This window comes from Miniopterus natalensis, chromosome 4 (genome assembly GCF_054644295.1).
Source record: "Miniopterus natalensis isolate mMinNat1 chromosome 4, mMinNat1.hap1, whole genome shotgun sequence".
Lineage (NCBI taxonomy): Eukaryota > Metazoa > Chordata > Mammalia > Chiroptera > Miniopteridae > Miniopterus > Miniopterus natalensis.
The window spans coordinates 18685835-18705524 of record NC_142084.1 but is presented as its reverse complement, the minus strand read 5'-3'; the positions used below and the strand labels follow the sequence as shown (position 1 = coordinate 18705524).

At 47.7% G+C, this 19690-nt stretch overlaps 1 protein-coding gene across 1 annotated transcript in view; it reads right to left on the bottom strand.

Moving 5' to 3' along the window:
• SPOCK1 (SPARC (osteonectin), cwcv and kazal like domains proteoglycan 1) overlaps positions 1-16654 on the bottom strand; it is a 461737-nt gene extending 445083 nt beyond the window's left edge. Inside the window, exons 1-2 of the mRNA XM_087816357.1 lie at positions 16577-16654; positions 15777-15959 (exon numbers count right to left, since the gene is read on the bottom strand). Coding sequence (XP_087672483.1) covers positions 15777-15959 — 183 coding nt within the window. The 5' untranslated portion in view covers positions 16577-16654. The remainder of the gene's footprint in view (positions 1-15776; positions 15960-16576) is intronic.
• Positions 16655-19690: the final 3036 nt, after the last annotated feature.

The following is a 19690-nucleotide window of genomic DNA, read 5'->3' as shown; positions in this document are numbered from 1 at the left end:
CAGTGGGATCAGAAGATCCACACAGGGGTCCCCACAGAGTCCTCTGCTCCCTGCATTCACTCACATCCCATGTTACAATTGTGTTTACCTGTTTACCCAAGAAGAGCATCGGTTCCTTAGGGCCAAGATTTAGTCTTACATTTCCACATCCTGGGCTGGCACCACACACAGCACACAGGCTTTCAGTAATTAAGATGACCTAGTCTCTCTCAAACTCAACAATTTACTTAACCAAAATAATTGGAGGAATGGCGATTCTCACCTGTTCCCCTTGTCCACATGGCAAACCTGAGCTTCCTGCCTGTGCATCAACATCTCTGTTACCTCTGCAGATGCTCAGCTACTCTGCGGGTCAGTTTTATGTGCTATACAAACACCTCCCCACTATGTGTTGGGTGAGGAGAGCACAGAAGAGTGTAAAATTGTAAAACTATGAAGAAAAATATCTAAAAATTACTGCAAAAGATTCGTTTGGGTGTCAACTAGTAACAGAATGGTAAAGTCAGCTCCGGTCTATAGGAACGCTGTGGAGAGGCAGGGGTGGCGATACTGGTTTCTTCTCTCTCCTCCACACCCCCTAAACATGTGCCCAAGAACTCAGTGGGCCTTTTGATTTAGCTCAAGGGTAAAAAGGAGAAAGGCACTTTTAGCTTAGCGTCGCCACAGAGCTCTGTTGATGCGAAGTCCATCTTCAAAGTGGACAAGAGCTTTCAGACCAGACCAAAAAGAAGATGTTGTCTCCACATGTACCCATGCCCAAGACATCTGACCTCCCCCAGGAGTGAGACCAGACAGGGCAGGACAGCAACCCCTGCTGGCCATTAGAGACAGGAACTGGTGGGGCTTGAGGAGGGTGCAGAATAAAGGAGACAAGGAACAGTGGTCTTTAAGTGGGGAGGGGACACGGTGGAAATGCCCAAGGGTGTTCCATGGAGCAGAGAGCACACTGCACCCTGTAACCCTGAACTAAAGTTTCACATCCATGAACAGAAGCTACAGAAACATCCAAACAGGTAAGAGACGTTACTTTCCCCATCTCCACCACTGTGTGGGCTCAGTGTGGACTCACCCACTACTCCCACCGCAAGGAACAGCTTGATATCCGCTGGGAGGCTAAATGGGCTCAACCACTTTCTTATGGGCTGGGCCCCCCCTTTCCCTTCCCAGGGAAAGGTGCTGAAATGACACAGGGGGAGAGAAAAGGCCCCCAGTTCATCCTCAAGTCTCTATGGAACACCTGGCAGCCTCAGAGAGTCCAGGATTCACAAGCCAGTGTCCTGGGTTAGAGGAGCTCACAAGCCAGGTGCGCCTCCAACAGGCAAACCCAGGCTTAGTGTGAGGAACAGGTTCCCCATTCAGAGCCATGTGGCACTGGCTGTCACCCCAACAGAATCTGGAGGAGTGGAGCATTAAAATGTGCTGTGCAGTATGTGAGAAAGAAGCGAGCTGTGAACAAGGATCATCGTGCTGGAAATAGCGGCTCCTACCCAGAGGACTGGGAAACAAGATTCAGGGAGAGTAACCATCCATCCATCTGGAGACTGTCAGCTCTTCTGGGAACAGAAATATTTTTATGCTGCATTTCCCACCCCTCAGGGAAACAAAATCAAACAGCCCCTATGATTCACAGAGCAGCCGATTTACTAGGACTCCCAGGTAAATACGCAATATCTCACACAGCAACTCCCTGGGGCTGTTTGTCTTAGCAAAAATAAATAAAAATTATATGGTTTTTATTATATTTGATTGGCTGCAATGAGGCATCAGATTTTCTGAGGCTATAAAGATTAATGTGTATATCTGGTCAATCCTCCCTTCTCTTGGCTCTGGAAAAGTCTAGAGTAAGAGAAGCTTGTGCCCCAGAATGCAAGCTCTGTGATGGCAGAGCGTTTTGTCTGTTTTGTTTATGGCTGTGTCCCATAGCTGAGGGCAGTACCCACAATTATTTCTTAAATGAACAACAAAAAGAATGGCTCATTATGTGCCCCTCACTCTCAATTTCATCCACCTGGATTACAGCTTGCACTAAAAAAAATAAAAATAAAAAATGATAATCATAAAAGCAGCACCCGTATCTCTAGGCCAGCATTTCTCAACCTTGGCACTACTGACATTTGAGGAAGGGGAGAGCAGCTGTCCCGGGCATTGTAGGATGTTTAGCTGTATCCCTAGCTTTGGTTCACTAGATGCCAGTAGCACCCCACCCTCAGTCCCAGCAACCAAAACTGTCTCTAGACATTGCCAGTGTCCCCTGGGGCAAAACCTTCCATTGGTGGGCCTGCAGAGAGCTCCCAAAGTGCTGAAGCCCCAGAGAACCACTGTTTTCCATCCTGTCCATGATGCTGAGCCAGTAGCCAGGGGAAACCCTTCTCCCTGCCTCCTCTGAGGTGAGTGCACGAGACAGGCCTGTAGTGAGAGCAGTGGAAGGAAACGCTGGGCAGTGAAAATCAGGCTGGTGTCTTGAACACAAATGAAGACTGAGATGTGGGCCCAGGCCTTGTCTGTATTCGACAGGAGAAACCACTTTACCGCTGAGGTGCGGATGGAGCTGGTTTTTAATGATCTCCGCTCACCCTCCTCCACCACAAGGGCATTAAAGAATCTATACATTGTACAGCGGCAGGGGAGCCGTCAGCAGCAATTGGACGCGAAATCTGGCTCGGAGCATCTGCTTCTGCTCCTCATTACAAACGAGGATTCATCAATATCTCCACAACGAATTCAAAGGGCTCTTCAGAGGACAGGCTCTACAAAGCGTTCACAAGGCCAGGTGGAAAAGTGAGAAAGGGCAGCGGCTTCTGCTCCCAACTTGGGGTGAGCTGCAGGTCCTCTCATATCCATTTCCCTGACAAAATCAAGAGGGATCAGAGAAACACTCCTCCCAGGCAGGACGCGTGCATGTGTCATCCTACCTTTGTTGACTTACTTGGCAGGCCATATTCCTGTCACGTTCTCCTTTACCAAAAAAAATCACTGTCAGCCAATGCGGGCAAGGGTGCAGGAAGGCATACAGTCCATACTTCTGGGGCAGAGTCAGGACGAGGTAACACACAGCAGTGGTCTTTAAAATGCACGTGCCAGCACATCATGTACTTCTATTTCTGGGGAATGATTCTAACTATAGAAAGTCTGATGTGCTCAAAACATCCATCATGTAATTATTTAGAATAAGGGAAAATGGAAACAACCAATCGTCTACTGTCAGACATTTCAGTTTGGTATATTGTAGTATATACATTCACTAGACTAATATACACCATTAAAATGTCATTTACAAAGAAAAGCATCGTGCTATGCTAAAATGTTTATGCTCTATCATTAAAAAAGAGAGAGAGAGAGACCGACCAAATCATATCAGCAGCATAATATCAACCATGAAAATAAAAACTTTGGCATTCAAAAGTCTTCTGGAAGCAAACAGACCCCCAAAAACAGCGTTAACAATGACTGCATGCTGGAAGGAAGTGATTTATTTCTCTTTTTCTGCAGCTTCTGAATTCTCTGTTTAAATTGTCTATTCCTTTTAATTGGGAAAAGAACAATTTAAACTCAAAAGAATAACGGTAAACCCACAGCTAAGGCATGAACACATCCCTTCCATGTTCTCTCTGTCCTGATTTTTCCTCCCACTTTATTGAGATGTCACTGACATACAACACTGTAAGTTTAAAGTGTACAATGTGTTGGTTTAATGCGCGTATATATTGCAAAATGATTACCAAGGTAAGGCTAACACATCCTTCACACCACACATAATTACCATCTTGTTGCTGTTGTTGATATGGTGAGATCATCTGAGATTTCATTTCTTAGCAACTTTCAAGTATACCATACACTGTTAACTAATGTCAACATGCTGTACATTAGATCCCCAGAACTTATTCACCATATAACTGAAAGTTTGTACCCTTTGATCAAAATATTCTCATTTCCACCAACTCCCCACCCCCCTACACTCACAGGCAAATACCAATCTATTCTATGCTTCTATGAGTCAGCTTTTTCAGATTCCATATATAAGTGAAATTATACAGTATTTGTCTTTCTCTGACTTATTTCCTTTAGCATAATGCCCTCAAGGTCCACCCATGTTGTTGCAAATAGCAGGATTTCCTTCTTTTAATGACTGAATAATATTCCATTGTGTGGGGGGGAGGTGTACATTTTCTTTGTCAGCCCTCCATCAAGTGACAATTGTTTCCATGTCTCGGCTGCTGTGAATATGCTTCAGTGAACACAGATATCTCTTTGAGATAGTGATCATCATTTCCTTTGGATATAGACCCAGAAGAGAGATCGCTAGACCTTATGGTAGTTTGATTTTTAATTTTTTGAAGAACCTTCACACAGTTTTCCATAGTGGTTGCACCAATTTACATTCCCACCAACAGTGCACAAAGGGTCCCCTCATCCCCACATGCCTGTTAGTATTTCTCGCTTGTCTTTTTTGTAACAGTTATTCTAACAAGTAGGTGGTGGTATCTCACTGTGGGGTTGATTTGCAGTCCCCTGGTGATTAGTGATGGTGAGCATCTTTTCATGTACCTATTGGCCATTTGTATACTTTTTTTGAAAAAATGTCTATCCAAGTCCTTTGTCCATTTTTAAAATCAAGTTATTTGGGTTTTTGCTATTAAGTTGTATGAGTTCTTCATATATATATATGGTTTTTTTTAAATATATCTTTATTGATTTCAGAGAGAAGGGAGAGGGAGAGAGAGAGATAGAAACATCAATGATGAAAGAGTCATTGATCGGCTGCAGCCCGCAACCCGGGCATGTGCCCTGACCGGGAATCGAACCCTGATCACCTGGATCCTAGGTCGATGCTCAACTGCTGAGCCATGACCGGCTGGGCCTTCATATATTTTGGATAATAACCCCTTATCAGACATATGGTTTGCCAATATTTTCTCCCATTTTGTAGATTGCCTTTATGTTTTGTTGTTTCTTTTGCTGTGCAGAAGCTTTTTAGTTTGATATGGTCCCACTTGCTTATTTTTATTTTTGTTGCTTATACTTTTTGTATCATATCCAAAAAAAAATTATTGCCAAGACCGATGTCAAGGAGCTTTTTCCTAATGTCTTCTTCTAGGAGTTTTAGAATCCATTTCAAAATAATTTTTGTGAGTGGTGTAAGAAGGGGCCCAATTTCATCATTTTGTATGTGAATATCCAGTTTTCCCAGCACCACTTATTGAAGGCACTATTCTTTCCCCATCAAGTTACCCTAGTCTATTTTGGTCTACAGAACTTACAACCAACTGTTGTATCTTAATCTCTGTATTGTTTTCTTCCCCCCACTAGAACATCGGCTCCGTAAGAGTAGACAAACTGTCTGATATGTAATAGGTGCTCAATACATTTTGTTGAATTGAATGTACAAGTTAGAATGTAGGGAGGTAAAACAATAGTGTTGTTCCCAGTGAAGTTTCATACACTAGTGGTGAGAGAGTAACTGGCACAACCACTTGGGAAAACTAGTCGCATCTCTAAAAGCCGAACAGTCACCTATCTTATAGCCAATGGATTCTACACCAAGGTATGTACTAGAAAAAAACTCATGCATAGGTTGACCAAAAGACATGCCTGAGAAAGTGCTATTCTATAATAGTCAACACCTGGACACTACACAAACATCCTTCCACAATAAAACAGGTACATACACCATGGAACATGCACACATTAATGAGAATGAACAAACTACAGCCACACACAACAATGCACACAAATTTGATGTGGAGCTAAAGAAGCCAGGCCATGCCCCCCCCCCCCAAAAAAAATCCTTATGATTCCACTATAGAAGTATAAAAGCAGGCAGAAGTAATCTATAGTGTTCTAAGTCAGAGTCCTTACCTGGGAGAGGGACAAGCAGTGACCGCAAGGGACACAGGACAGACTTCTCAAATGCTGATAAGACTGCCTCTTGACCTGTGTGGGTGTGTTCACTTGTGAAAGTATACAAGCAGTACATTTATGATTGGTACCCTTCCCTCTACATATGTCCTACTTCAATGAAATGTACTCCCTACTGATCCAGGGCCACTGAAGACAGGGAAACTTTTTTGTGATTCTCTCACCACTCACTACAAGCCTTGACCTGGAGCCTTGACAACGCTAAACTCACCACACTCAGCATTCATCACATTCTGACTTGTCTAAATGCTCCCCCTCAACGACACAGCCCAGCACCCTCCTGCTGGCAGTGTCTGGGTCCCTGAACAGCACAGATTGCCCAGGTATGTCAGTGATGGTGGAGGGAAGCTGAAGTAGCCTGACTGCCAGGTAGAGGTAGAGATGAATGCTGTGCTACCTCCCTGCCAAGACGTGGCTCAGGTCACAATGCCTCTAGCTTGGGAGGACTGCTCAGGTTCTTTTGTGGACCAGGCCTTATCCTTTGCAGAGCAACCCCCAATAGGTCCCTGACAACGAAGCATCCCTTCTTTTTCACCTGTGTCAGACAAAATGTCTGTAGGCTCCAGAAGACAGGGCCTGGTCCATAGTAGCCTGGCCAATAAGTGTCTGTGGTGTCAATGTACGAACATGAACAAACAAACATAACTACTGAGTCTGTGTGCCAAGGTCTGGATACTAGAAAGGGAAGGATCTAGGTCCAGGATGACCACAGAAACAAAGAAAAGAAAAAAAAATTTTTTAAACACATACAGAGGTCCGTCTGAGGTAGGAAGAAAATTTTAAACCACCAACCCTGTCATATAAAAAAATTCACAGCACACAATTCATCTAAAACCAGTAAAAAACAGCCTCATTTTACCTTTTAGCATTTTTTCCTCTTATTCACTGAGTGACATAAGCCTCCTTCAAGATGACTGACTTCTCAAAGGTTATAGACCACGACAAATCACAGCAAGGCTTGCTGGCCCATATAGGAAGTGATGTCTTGGCCAAATAAAAGTGTTGGACACCAACCAAGGAAGCCCACCGAAGTCACAAAGGAACTGGCACGTTAAATGAGCACTGAAAGACCCAGAAACTACCCAATTGTCCCTCAGCAATGGGGCTACAGGAAGACCCCAAATAGCCAAACAAGTCTGTTAAATACACTTAACTGTTTTCTCTCTCCCACTTGGCAATGATTTTATCAATTTTAGGTACCATTAATTAGAGGAAATTCAACAACGTGGGGTAAAGCAAAGTTTGAGAGTTTGTTCAGTGGGCAATGAAATGGCTTTAGAACATGAAATACCTCCATGTCTTGTTGAGCCTCATAAACTTTCTAAATGTTAATGAGTCTTTGCTTTTGGTGTCCTGATTTTTCCAAAATTATCTGCCCTATCAAGCAAAAGAATTTAATATGCCAAAAAGAGAGTTACAGGTAGTGTCACTGTCCAGCCCATATCCCACAGACCTTCTCTGTGCTTCCAACTGCCAGTATCTGCATCTCTGTGCCCAGGGAACACCTCCTATGAGAGCAAGCAATCTATATTACACCTACCATTGCTCATCTATCACATGCTCTCAGCACCACCTCGGCTTCAACACCCACTTCTCTATAAACTAAAGCCAATGTCACAGTCAGTTTCCTTCAGTTGATCTGTACACAAAACATATCAATTCTGCTGAAGATGCAAAGTCAGAGCAGAGTTGGCTGGGTTCAGGTCTCTTTGGAGACAGGAAGTTGTGTGGAGATGACCCCCAAGGACTTTGTCATGTAAATGGTCCCACATCAACTTCGCTGTGCTTGTGTGAACAAATGTCCCTAATGCCCTAGAAGCCAGTCAAGAGTCAAATGCTCCTTTACTCCAGCAGCACCTCGTGACGATGACTACTGCTGAGACCTATGCAGATACACACACTGGAAAGCAAGGCCTTTCTTTCCATTGATGTCAATGGTAGCCCTGCTGACAAAGGAGAAACAATGCACACATGATAATTTACTATAAGATAAAATACTCATTTTGTCTAAAATTTTCTTATTCATTGGAGCTAATGATGTTGGCTATTTGGCATGAATAATAATTCTCCAGGATTTTTCTGAAAATACAGTCTGAGAACCACCTGCATTGGAATCACCTGGACCGCTTATTTAAAATGCAGGTTCCTGGGTGCCACCTTGGCCTATTAGAGACTATGCTCTAGATGAGGAGACTGAAATCCACACTGTGAACAAGCCCCAACAGTGACTGTTCAAGACTGGAAAGATGGAAGTCTGAGAACCGTGGTTCTAGCACCTTGCTCTGGGCATCTTCCCTTTTCGCCTTGGCCAAGGCTGGTCATCTCAACATAGCCGGGCCTTTCTCAGAACTGAGTGACTGAATCCATCTATATGGTAGGACAGAAAGGGTAGAGAGGAGCCAAAAAGATAGAGGCTCCTGCCCTCAGCATATCTGCCTTCTCCATGTTTTCTCTGTGCCAAGATTGCCTGGAACACCTGTGGCAAGTTCTGCCTCCCGTTCCAATCACAAGCACCAACAGACTGGATAAACGCCTGCTCACCCACCACAGAATTGTGTTGGGAATACTGACAATGCCTTCTGTAGTGTGACGTGTAGAAGATCACCCAGGGAGAGTTTGCAAATTATTACAAATAACTGTATAATATGTCCTTCCTCCCTCCCTTCCCCCTTGGGCCAAAGAGAAGTTTATTTTTAAGGATCAAGGGAGAGTGTCACCTAAGGGACATATTTGCACAGAAAAGCAACCCAATCTAGTTAATTTGGACAGCAGTGTTATCCCTCCAGGAGGGTCTCCAACGCTTCACATCACTCGTCTGTGAACGCAACTTCCTTCCTCTCCAGAAAAAAAACATTATCCTCATGCCTGTCACAGTCAAGTTTTGGAGGACCCAGGCCCTGGGGCCATGAAATGCATATACTTACTATTCAGCACTCTGACGGGTGCTGCAGAAACACATGCATGTCATCTCCCCCGATGTGTGACCCTTGAGGACAGAAATGTTGGGTTTCATCCCCAGCTTCCAGCAATGGTAGTATGGGAGGGGGGCATGGAGGGGGGCAAAGAGCAGCCCATATATACGAGCCTCGTTTCTGAAAGATGAAATTCACAAATCATCACTCTGTCCAAGAAACTCTATGGTGCCCTTATCTCTAGACAGTACTGGGAATTGTAGGAGCTCTACAGCCCAGGACACTTGACCGCAGAGGGAAGGGAACTCATGGGCCCCATCACTAGAGGGCTAGGAAGTCTTTCCTGAAAGAGGAAAGTGGGGCGAGGGATATTTACACAACGCAGCTGGAAGCTTAGAAGACAGCACAGAAGCACAAAGTGGGGTAGGGACAAAAGACCAGGCCATCCCTCCAAGTACTTGGCCCATCTGCCTACCCCACTTGTCACAGATGACTCATTCCCCTGCCCACAAAACGTGTGTTAAATTGGAAATGTGCAAAGCGTGCTTTTTAAATGAACTGAGAAAAAGACCTTGCTACTTAAGGGACTCCTAGGGAAAACACATCTGATGGAAACACATCGAGGTCTTTCCCACTTCAAGACCTTTGGACCTGCACTTCCCAATCCCTGCCTGGAGCACAAGCATTCTCCATCCGCTCCTGCCATCCAGCGGGCCTCAGCTCCAGTGCCTTTCCCAGCAGCCCTTCCCTTCCCGCTCCACATTCTCTGAGCACCTCCATCTCTACCTGTAGCACTTCTCTCAACTGTACCTAAATGATTATTTGTGCTCGTTTATCTTTCTGCCATGCTAGATCGTAAACTCCAGGGGGAGGCAGACTGTGTCTGTCTTCACCCAGCAAAGGCCTGGCACGTAGCTGGCATTTCTGCCCCAACAGACCACCACGCGCTGTGTTGACTATTTGTTATTGTTAGGGTTTTCCTAGCCACGCTAACCGGCTTCGGCTACAGTGAGTTATAGGCCCTGCGATGGCCTGTAATGAGGTGGAACTGAAGAGTTGTGTCTGTGATAGAAGGAACAAAGGCCTGGCCGATCCTCCTAATATTTTCCTATTGATTCTAAAGCCAACAAGAAGCATTTGCTAGACCCCGCAGGAGTTTCCCCACGGGCAGTGATGCAGAAGCCCGTCACCCCAAAGCAAGCCCAGGACCACTCTACAGAACAAGACTAAGTTTTTATCTTGGAAGATGGGCTGGAGGCAACTGGATCAGAGCCTAACGTTAAAAGTGAAACCAATTAGGGCTTAGCTGGCATAACAGGGCTCCCCAGGGAGCTCTTCACAGAACTAGGATTTCAGGCACAGCTGGGCGCACACCTCCTCTCAGATACATCATGATGAGAGTTGCTGGTATCAGGAGAGGTCCAGTGATGACGTGAAATATGAAGGGGAAGACTTCTATGCTAGGAGCTGCAACTGGAAAATAACAGAGGCTAGACCACGCAGAACTTCACAGAGCCTTCCAGATTGGCAAGGAACGGAGAACAGCCTGGAGGATAATGGAATAGACCTCCCCAACATTTCTCTAAGACATGAGACAGACAGCAACCTCTGTAGCTGTGTGCAAACAACTCACTCATGCTCGCAGAGTAGAAGTTAAGAGAAGCAACCCTCAGAAAGCAAATCAGAATAGCAGGTACACTAGCCACTGAAAGATCATGAGCATCTGCTTGGTGCCATAAGCCTACTCAGACCCCCTCAAAGCCCCACGAAGCAGGGAGGGTCACTCTAGTTTTACAGATGGGAAAACCAGTGCTCTAGCCAAGGCCCAAGCCTATGTCTGGCAAGACTGGAATGCGAATCCGGGTTAAGAGTGGGTGAGTGGGCTCTTCGCCGTGACGTGGCTCAACCTCAAGAGCTTTGACTGTGCTTGGTTTGAAATATATTATATTGAGTAAATGAGTAAGAAATGACTTATTATAAAATACTCAATTACTAACATTAGTTTGTCTCCCCAAGCAAGATTCAATAGTTCAGCTAATGATCAGGTCCCACCCCTGTAGGAGAGTATTACAGGTCCATTGGTCCATTTGGGACCACTTCTTACTTTCGAAAATACTCTCATCAGCATACAGGACAGTTTGTATTCTCCCAGCCATCCGGTTCAGCTGCAGTACTGTGGGGGCAGGGTCCAGGGAGGACAGGGAGAAGCTGGGGAACTCAGCCTGGGAAGGTCAACTGTGACAAGAAGCTCCTCCATCCTTGCCAGAAAGAACGAGGTTTTCTCCATCAAGGGCAAACTGAAGGTAGGGACAGAGAACACAAAAATGGTCTTAGGCCTATCCACTTTCAGAGTGTCCCTTTCTAATGGTTCCTGTGAAATAATTATTTCTATCAGTGGTCATCTCATACAGGGCCTTTAAGAGAGTGGGTTCATTAAAGAGAGTCAGGATCACAAACTCATTTAAGTCTCCTTGAACCTGTTTCATCAAAATGATTTTCTGCTATTCTCTATTACAAGCCAAGTTTCTGTGGTGACAGATTAATGACTGATCCACTAACCCATACCACCTCTCTTGTCACCAACCCCACCGACTGTGCCAGCCACCATTCCATCACTAAGCCCCACTTCTCCTTGAAACTCATTATAGCTGAGCTGTTAAGATCAAATGAGCAGATCAGATGCTCACTGACACCCCAGTTCTGCTACAGAGACCACCAAATCCCACCAAGCGTGTAGGGGAAAGAACTTGGATGGCCCTTGTGGTCTCATTAGAATTACAGACTCAGGTCACTCCAGAGTAACATAAATGCCAGCAAAAGCAACACTTCTGATTCTCTGAGCCTGCTAAAGGTAATTATCCTGGAGTTAAATGTCAGGGCTAGTTTCACATGTACGTGTACAAAAGAAAGAAAATGTCGTGTTTGGTGTAAGCAACAATATTATTTTAATCAAATCAGAAGTTCATTATTAGCAGAAGATGGGCCCTGATGTGACCCCTTACAATAAGCTGTGTCCACCTGGCTTCCCATTCTATATTGTCTCATTCTAGGGTTCTTCACTGGTGACCCTTCCACATAAAGCAGGAACAACTTGCAATGTGCTATCAGTGGAGGCTCACACCCCAAATCCACTCCACTTCTGACTGGCCACTGTGCATAGGGAGAGTCTAGAAGCAGACTTCCTGGTTCCAGCCCAGTCCTGTAACTTTGGGCAAGAGACTTAACCTCCCAGTAAGTCAGGGATAGGAATCATATTTCTCTCCTAGGATTGTTATAAATTAAATGATATAATATATGTAAAGTACCAAACCAATGTCCTACACACTAGGAGCTTCATTACTGGTAGGTATTATCTATTTCTGCACTGTTTTAATTTTTAATTACAATCAGCACTTTTAAATGAGAAAAACTTATTTAGAAAAGAAAACATAAGAAAGAAATGTGTGACAGCGTAAGAGAAAGGGTTTCATCTAGTAGATAAGAGGTTACCTGAGTAAAGAGATAACAGCATTTATCTTGCTCACCCTTAGAGCCAACCACCCTAGCACATGGCAGACAGTCAAATATCTGTTGGAATGAATGAACGTACAGATGAATGTAAGAACAAACAGAGGAAAATTTCCTTACAGGAATAGTTATGGAAAGCCAAATAAGATTCAGAAAAAAAATCAGGAGAATGGCTGTGGCATCTTGACCCCTCAACCTCAAACCACAGAGAAGTTAAATGCATGACAGCTGGAAGGGGGAAATTATTATACAACTAAATACAGACATCTATCCTTCCTCATCTCCTCCTCCTAATGCGGTATTTGTGCAAAAGTCTGGGTCTCCATCTGGCCCAAACATCCCAATGGCTAGACTTTACAACAAGCATGATAAACTCTGTAATTGAAAAATAAATTACATTAACAAAAAAAGCGTGATGACCAACCTAACAGACTACCAATACTTTTAAAGAGCAAACATCTCCTAACACACGAATGGTATGTTGCTCCTCAATCCATCACTCCAGGTAATTAGACACGGAGAAATTCTGAAATGTTTACTTCTGGAAAGGAGATACAGTTCTCTGTGTACCTACAGCAACAGAACCACTTCAAAGAGGTAAGTACCAAGTATCAGGACACCTCTGGCAATGTCACAGCACACGTACAGGCCTGGGAGCGTGGAGCACACAGACGCCATCATTTCTATTTCCAAGTTAGCCCAATAACACCACCAATGGGTATCATCAGCTCTCTAATGGGAGTCCTTACTTTTTCGTTTTACAAGTTCAAAAATTACTTCCAAATATCTCTCCCCCAAGTGCAGAAGAGTGATGAGTTAGGGGAAGTGCAAGAAGGTTTCTTTCACAATGATGTTCAAAAACTGACAAACATCGTAACAATAATCTCAGGGCAGTCTTTCAAAGTCATTGGTAGCGGCAACAAAACAACTAAAACAAAAGCAGAGAAGATGAGTTCTGTCAACCTCAAGCAAGGCCTCACTCAGTGGAAACTATCAGACTGGCTGAGTAACTGCACTAGCTGGGGCTTCGTCTATTGTCCACTGAACAGCTGGTTTCTATAGGAAGCAACCTTTACTCCCTGGTCCCAGGGGACTGTGGCTTTGTGGACATTCCAAGTAAATGACCCACATGAAGACACTTGGACTTGGCCTAAAAGATTATCTAGTTTGAGTTTCACACTTTAAAGAGGTTAATGGCATTAAATTATGTCTGATCCATGACTAGCATCAGAGGACCCCATGAAGCATATAAAATGATTGTAATTGAAGATGTTTGGGATTTTTTAACATTTTAAGATTTTTTAATGTTATTATGGGTTACATTTTCATTTTCAAAGAATATATGCTGCTTAAAATACTGGTTTTATACCTGAAGTTACTCCAGAAACAAAAAAGCAGCACATTTGAACAGAGAAGCTTTTCTCTTTTTGTTACACTTTGGATATTTTTACAATATTTAAGGCAGTGTTTCCTAAACATCATAAGAATTACCTAGAATGCTTAAAATATAGGTGTCCAGCACTCATCCCAGAAATGCGGAACCAGAATCTCCAGGGGGAAAGCTGGGTGCTATAATTTAACAAGCACCCCAGGTGAGTGTCATGATCACTCAGGTTTGGAAAACACTGATCCAAGGATAAAAAATATCACCATTTTCAGGAAAGATGGGAAATGAAGAAAAGTCCAATTTTTAAAAATTGAAAGGTAAATGGGAAATAAGAATAATGTCATGTTTATGGTACAATGAGACTAGAAACCCTTGAACAGGCACAAAAGCACACTAAACCTTTCCACATCTCTAAGACCACAACTGCTCTCAATCTGACCCAGCTGCCACACAAACCAAGCCATCTACAAAGGGGCCCCTTCTCCTCTACACCTGGCCCAGTTCTCTCATTTCTAGCAGAATTAAGCATCTGCTCTGTTCCTCAACTCTAAAATGTTATGATAAAAGAAACAAACAAAAAAATTATTTCTACTCTATGTGAGTCCATGAATGGAAGTTCCTTTGGGACATCTTTTGGACATCTTTTTCAGCCACAGGCAAAGGTAGTCAGTGAAGGGCTCCTCAGTGCCGAACAGAAGGGACTGAAGATGGTAACAGGGCAGGGCAGGGACAGGGGTAAGAATGGCAGGAACCTCATGGGTGGGTGGGAGGAGCAGGAAGAATATCTGATGCAAAATTAAGACCCCCAAATAAACTGTGGAGGCTTATTAAAAGTGTTTGAAAGCACCTTTCAAAGAGAAGCAGCCCACAGTCAACTAGCAGGAGTAGGGAAAGGAATAGAAAGGAGAGAACTAAGTGCTGACTCAAGGCTATGGGCACACTGTTCCTCTGGAGTGGGACCTGGAGACATGCTCTTTGGAAAGGACAATGAAACATCTGGATTCACTGGAATCCTCAGGCTCTACCCCTACAAGGGATGGGGATTCCCAGAATGGGGCTGAAGGAGGGTGACTCCCACACATCTCCCACCTCCAAGAGCCCTGTGCCCACCCACAAGAACAGAGGCTCTGAGGTGTGAGTCTCTCTCAAAGGCAGGCATTCCTATGTTAAACATCATAAAACTTCTTTCCTACTCATCTATCTAGAAGTGCCCAGCCCCAGCCACCTGGGGCAGCCTATGAAAGAGCTGGCAGCAGCTCCCACAGCACAGAGGGGATGCCATCTGCTGGAAAGGCTGTACCAGGTGCCTCTTGCCCCTGCATCCTCTGGGGCATACCTGGGGAGCAGCAGGCAGCCTCCGGGCAGAAACAGGTAGTAGATGTGCTCTAGGTTCCCAGGAATAACCCTTCCAGGGTTCCCCCAGAGGAGCAACCCTCTGCCACCCAGGCTCCTCCGCAGGGCAGGGAACCAACTCCATAAGCTCCCTGCTCTCTTTCCCTTCCTCTAAAGATGCCAAAGGTCAAAAACACCCCACTCTCCTGCGCCCACCATTTTATCAGGCCCATGTCCCTCCAAACAGCCGGAGCACCTGGAACACCTGGCTCCCTAACAAATAAGCTGGGCTCACCCCCAAGCCTAACCTCTGCAGCTGAGAATCTTCTGGCACACCCTAGAAATGGTCCAAATCACTGCTGCCCCAAGCAGGTTCTCTAGGGGGCTTGGCAAAGCCAACCAACAACGTTAGGAGAATTCAGAAGCTCGGGGAGCCCCTCTCTCCGCAGCTGCTCACTGCTCCTACGACGTTTGGCTCAGTCACCTCCCCCAGCCCTGCAATACGCACACCTGGGCCGCAGGTAACAGGCAAAGAGAATCAAGCCTTCGAAGTTCTCTTTAAAGTTCTTCTCGAGCAAGACGCAGCCCAGGAACCCGGGACCCACAGGCTGCTGGGGGGGTTCTGCGCCGTCCCCTCCCCACCCCAACCCCCCACCCCGAGACACCCCCACCCACCCCTCTCACAGAGGCCCTCGCGCGCGCGGGGCCGGGGCGGAACTCACGTCTCGAAAGCGGTTCCAGTACTTGTCGCGGTCGTACTGGGAGACGGTGCTCAGCCACTGGTCATTGTCTAGGAAATTGCCGTTGGGGCCCGCGCCGCCCGCCAGCGCGTCCAGGTGCCGGCTCTCGACCTGCAGGAAGCACCACGCGGCCGCCACCGCCGCGAGCGCCGCGACCGCCGGCATCTGCGGGGCAGGGCGCGGGCGGTGAGCGGAGGCAGGGCGACGGCCGGCCCCGCGCGGGCCCCGGGCTGGCGCCCCTCCGCCCGCCCGGCCCGGGCGCGGGGATCTCACGGCGGGCAGGGTCCCCCCTCGCACCCCGGGCGCCTGTCGAGGACCCCGAGACCGAGGGACCTCGCTGAGGAGCTGGGGGGGGGTAAGGGGGGGACTCGGTTACAAATGAAGAGGCTGCGTCACAAATTAGGGTCTGCTGGCAAACTACAGGGGACCCCTGTCAGCTATTCTCTGGGTGCCCCAGACACCGGTACTCTCAAACGGGAGGCTGCAGCACCCCTGCACAGAAACGGGGAGCCCTGGATGCGCCCGCCGCACTCCCGCGGACGGCGCCCGGAGCTCTGAGGTAAAGAGGGGGCGCGCAGGGCTCCGAGCAGCAGTCCAGGCTCGGGCAGAATCGGGCGCGGGGAGGGGGGTACCGCGGCTGGGTCCCCCCTCGCCCACCCTGCCGCTTAGGCAAGAGGGGTGCGCGGAGGTGCCCCGAGGCCCCTGACCCTGCCAGCCCCTAGGTGGTCGCGGGGAGGTCCCAACTACGCCAAGTTGGGGCGCGGGGTTCGGCGGGCACGTACCTTGGGGGCCGGCCCGGGTCGCCGCGTCCGACTTGCTCGAGCTCCTGTGGCGCGGTCGCCGGGAAAGCTGACGGGCCGCCCGCCGCCCGCCGCCCGCCGCCCGCCGCCCGCCGCCCGCCGCCGCGCGTCCGGCCGCTTTGTGAGCCCGCAGCGCTCTGGCTCCCTCGCTCCCCGCTCGCTCGGGCGCGGCGTCCGCCGGCGGAGGGGCCCGAGCGCGCGAGCCGAGGCCTCTGGCGACCCCTGGCGGCCGCCCGGCGACAGCCCCCTGCCCCGGGTCCGGCACAGGCCGGGCTGTGGTGACCCGCGTCCCCACGCAGGACTGAAGCAAGCTTTCAGGCCCAAGCTGGTGAGCGACAGCCGAGGGGACGGAGGACACACGGCCCAGGAGCCAACCAGCACTGAGGCATTCTCGAAGGAAGGTCGTCGGGCCACCCAAGTTAGATTCACTTTGGTGGGGGAAGGAGGGAGGCTCCTTAAAATAGGGGTTCCTGGCTCACTCCCCCAGACTTGCTGAATCAGCCTTCTTCAGGAGGGTCTCCCTGTGCTGAGTGAATGTCTGCACCGCCCATCCCAGGCCGTGCACCCACCCGGCCTCTGCACTCCTTGCTCCATACCATGCCCACTGCTGCCAGTCCCTTAAGACAGCCGCCCTGGTCTCCGTTTCCATCATTTCTACGTCCTTGTGTCCCCACATTGGCCCTGTGGGGTATACCTGGGTGTTCTGCACAGAAGTCCTTGTCTGCTGAACTGGCCTGTAGGGTTTTCCTAGAGGGAAGGGGGAAACTGGACCAGGCTTCAGGGACAGGACACACAAGCAGGAGGCTGGCCTTACCATCCATCCCCATTCACGTTCCAAACTCTCAGCCTTGTCTGGTCCAATTGGGTTGGAAGGCAATTAATGCAGTTCCCCCTGTCTGCATATAGGTGACACTTACCAGCTGCCTTTCTCTTGTACAACCACACCCCGGTCCACAGTCTTTTAGAACAAATCCGACACACTCACCCCTCTCCCCTAGGCGCACACTTAACTCTCTCCACGTTGCTTTCCTGATAAAGACCAAGCACCAGCTCCTGCTGCTGCCTCTCATGCCACTCCCTCCTTCCCTGACTTCCTGGACAGGCTGGCCTTGGTGTGGATCTCCGTGGAGGTGGGGACCCTCCAGAACTGGGGGTTCACTTCTGCCAGGCCACTGTCCACAGCCACCCCCAACACAGGCCTCATTAATTGTCCCCTAGCTCATTCACCTGGACCTCTTCAGAGTAACTCTTGGAGCCAGTGGACCAAGCCAGGACTCCAGCAACACTCTCCTTGAGAACACAGTGCTTCTCTAGCTGCAAGCTCACTGCACTTGAAATCACTCCACGTCTATGCTCCCCACCTGGCTGGAGCTCTCAGGGCAGAGGCCACGTTTGGCTTGTTCACTGCCGCTCCCAGTACCCAGCACCAAGCTCCTAACACACAGCAGGTGCTCAGAAAATATTTGATGAATGAATGAATGAATGAATGAATGAACAGCACCCAATCATGGTCTGAAGCCACACTCCTCAGCCAACATGCCCCGACATGTGTGATGTGGTCAGTTGTAAGCTATACTGCAAATAGTTTGGTTGTGTGTAGTTTAATGTGTAGCCGTTGGACTAAAATTTTTTCTAGAAAGTAGCAGATGCTTATCCCGACATAACTCTGACTGATTTACATTCCTAGATGCATTCTTTCTTTTTTATTATTGATTTTAGACAGAAAGAAAGAAACACCAGTTTGTTGCTCCACTTATTTATGCATTCATTGGTGATTCTTGTATGTGCCCTGACCAGGGGTCAGACCCACAACGTTGGCCTATCAGGGCGATCTATAACCAACTGAGCTACCCTGCCAGGGCTCCTAGAAGCATTCTTGAGAGGGAGAAAAAGGAGTGGAGTCACAGCTGTATACTGGGGACTACACGTCATCCACGGTTTATTTTGTCATGGGGCTACTCTAGGTATCTCAGTTCATGTTCCAAGTATGTCAGAGCAGGAGAGAGTGTTTAGAAATGATGGAGAGAGTGTTTACTTTCAAAGAAAGCCCAAAGAAGCAGCTAATTCCCATTTCTCTGCCCAGTTTGATGGCAAAATTTCTCCAAACAGTTGTCCCCAGATATCATTTCAGCCTCCTCAGCTCCCATTCATTCTTCCACCCATCCCAATCTGCCTTCACCCTCTCTAACAGAAGTGACTTCTCACCATCAGCAACCTTCTCCAAGTCTCCAAATCGAATGGGCAGCCCTCATTCCTCCTCTACGTGGCCTCTGAGAAGATAGGCTCCTGTGACACCATACCTCCTGGTTTCATTCCCAGTTATGTACCAGAGCTTCTCAGGGCACAGGCCCCTGCCCTCTGCTCTGTCTGTCTGAACCCTTTCCCTGGGCGGTCACATCCAGTCCTGTGCTGAGATTCTCCAGTTGTATTTCTAGTCCAGAGTATCTGTGGACTTCCAGCCATGCGTCCAACTTCATACTTGACTTCTCCATATGTCCCCCGGCTGTGTTAAACAGACCTGTGCTCTGAGTCATCCCTGTTGCAGCAGATGTATCTCCATCCATGTGACTGCAAAACCCAGAAACCTATGAGTCATCTTCAGTCCCTCCATTTCCCTCCCCCCTCACTTCCAGTCTAGCAGCAAGAGGATCCATCCCTCTTCCAAACACCCTCCAGTCCATCCAATTCTCTCCACCTCCACGGGCACCACCGGCCACTTGGCCGCTGCTTCTCACCCTGAGGGCTGCGCTGGCTGGGTTTCCTTGATTCTTTCCTTTCCCTTCCAACCCATTAACCACTCAGGGGTGAGAGTAATCTTTTTAAAACAGAAATAACTTCCTTGCATAAAACCTTTCAATGGCTCTCCCTGACACAAAAACAAAAATCCCATCTCCTTCTCATGACTGGTAAAGCCCTGAGGCATCTTGTCTCTTCCCCTCCCTTTCATTTCCTGGGCTCTGGCCACTCCTTGTCATGGTTTTGCACACACGCCAAGCATGTTCTCACCTCAGGTCCTCCCCATGGCTGGGCCCTCTGCCTAGAATGGCCCTCTCCCTGCTCTTCACAGGTTAGCTCCCGCCTGGCCAACAGATCTCA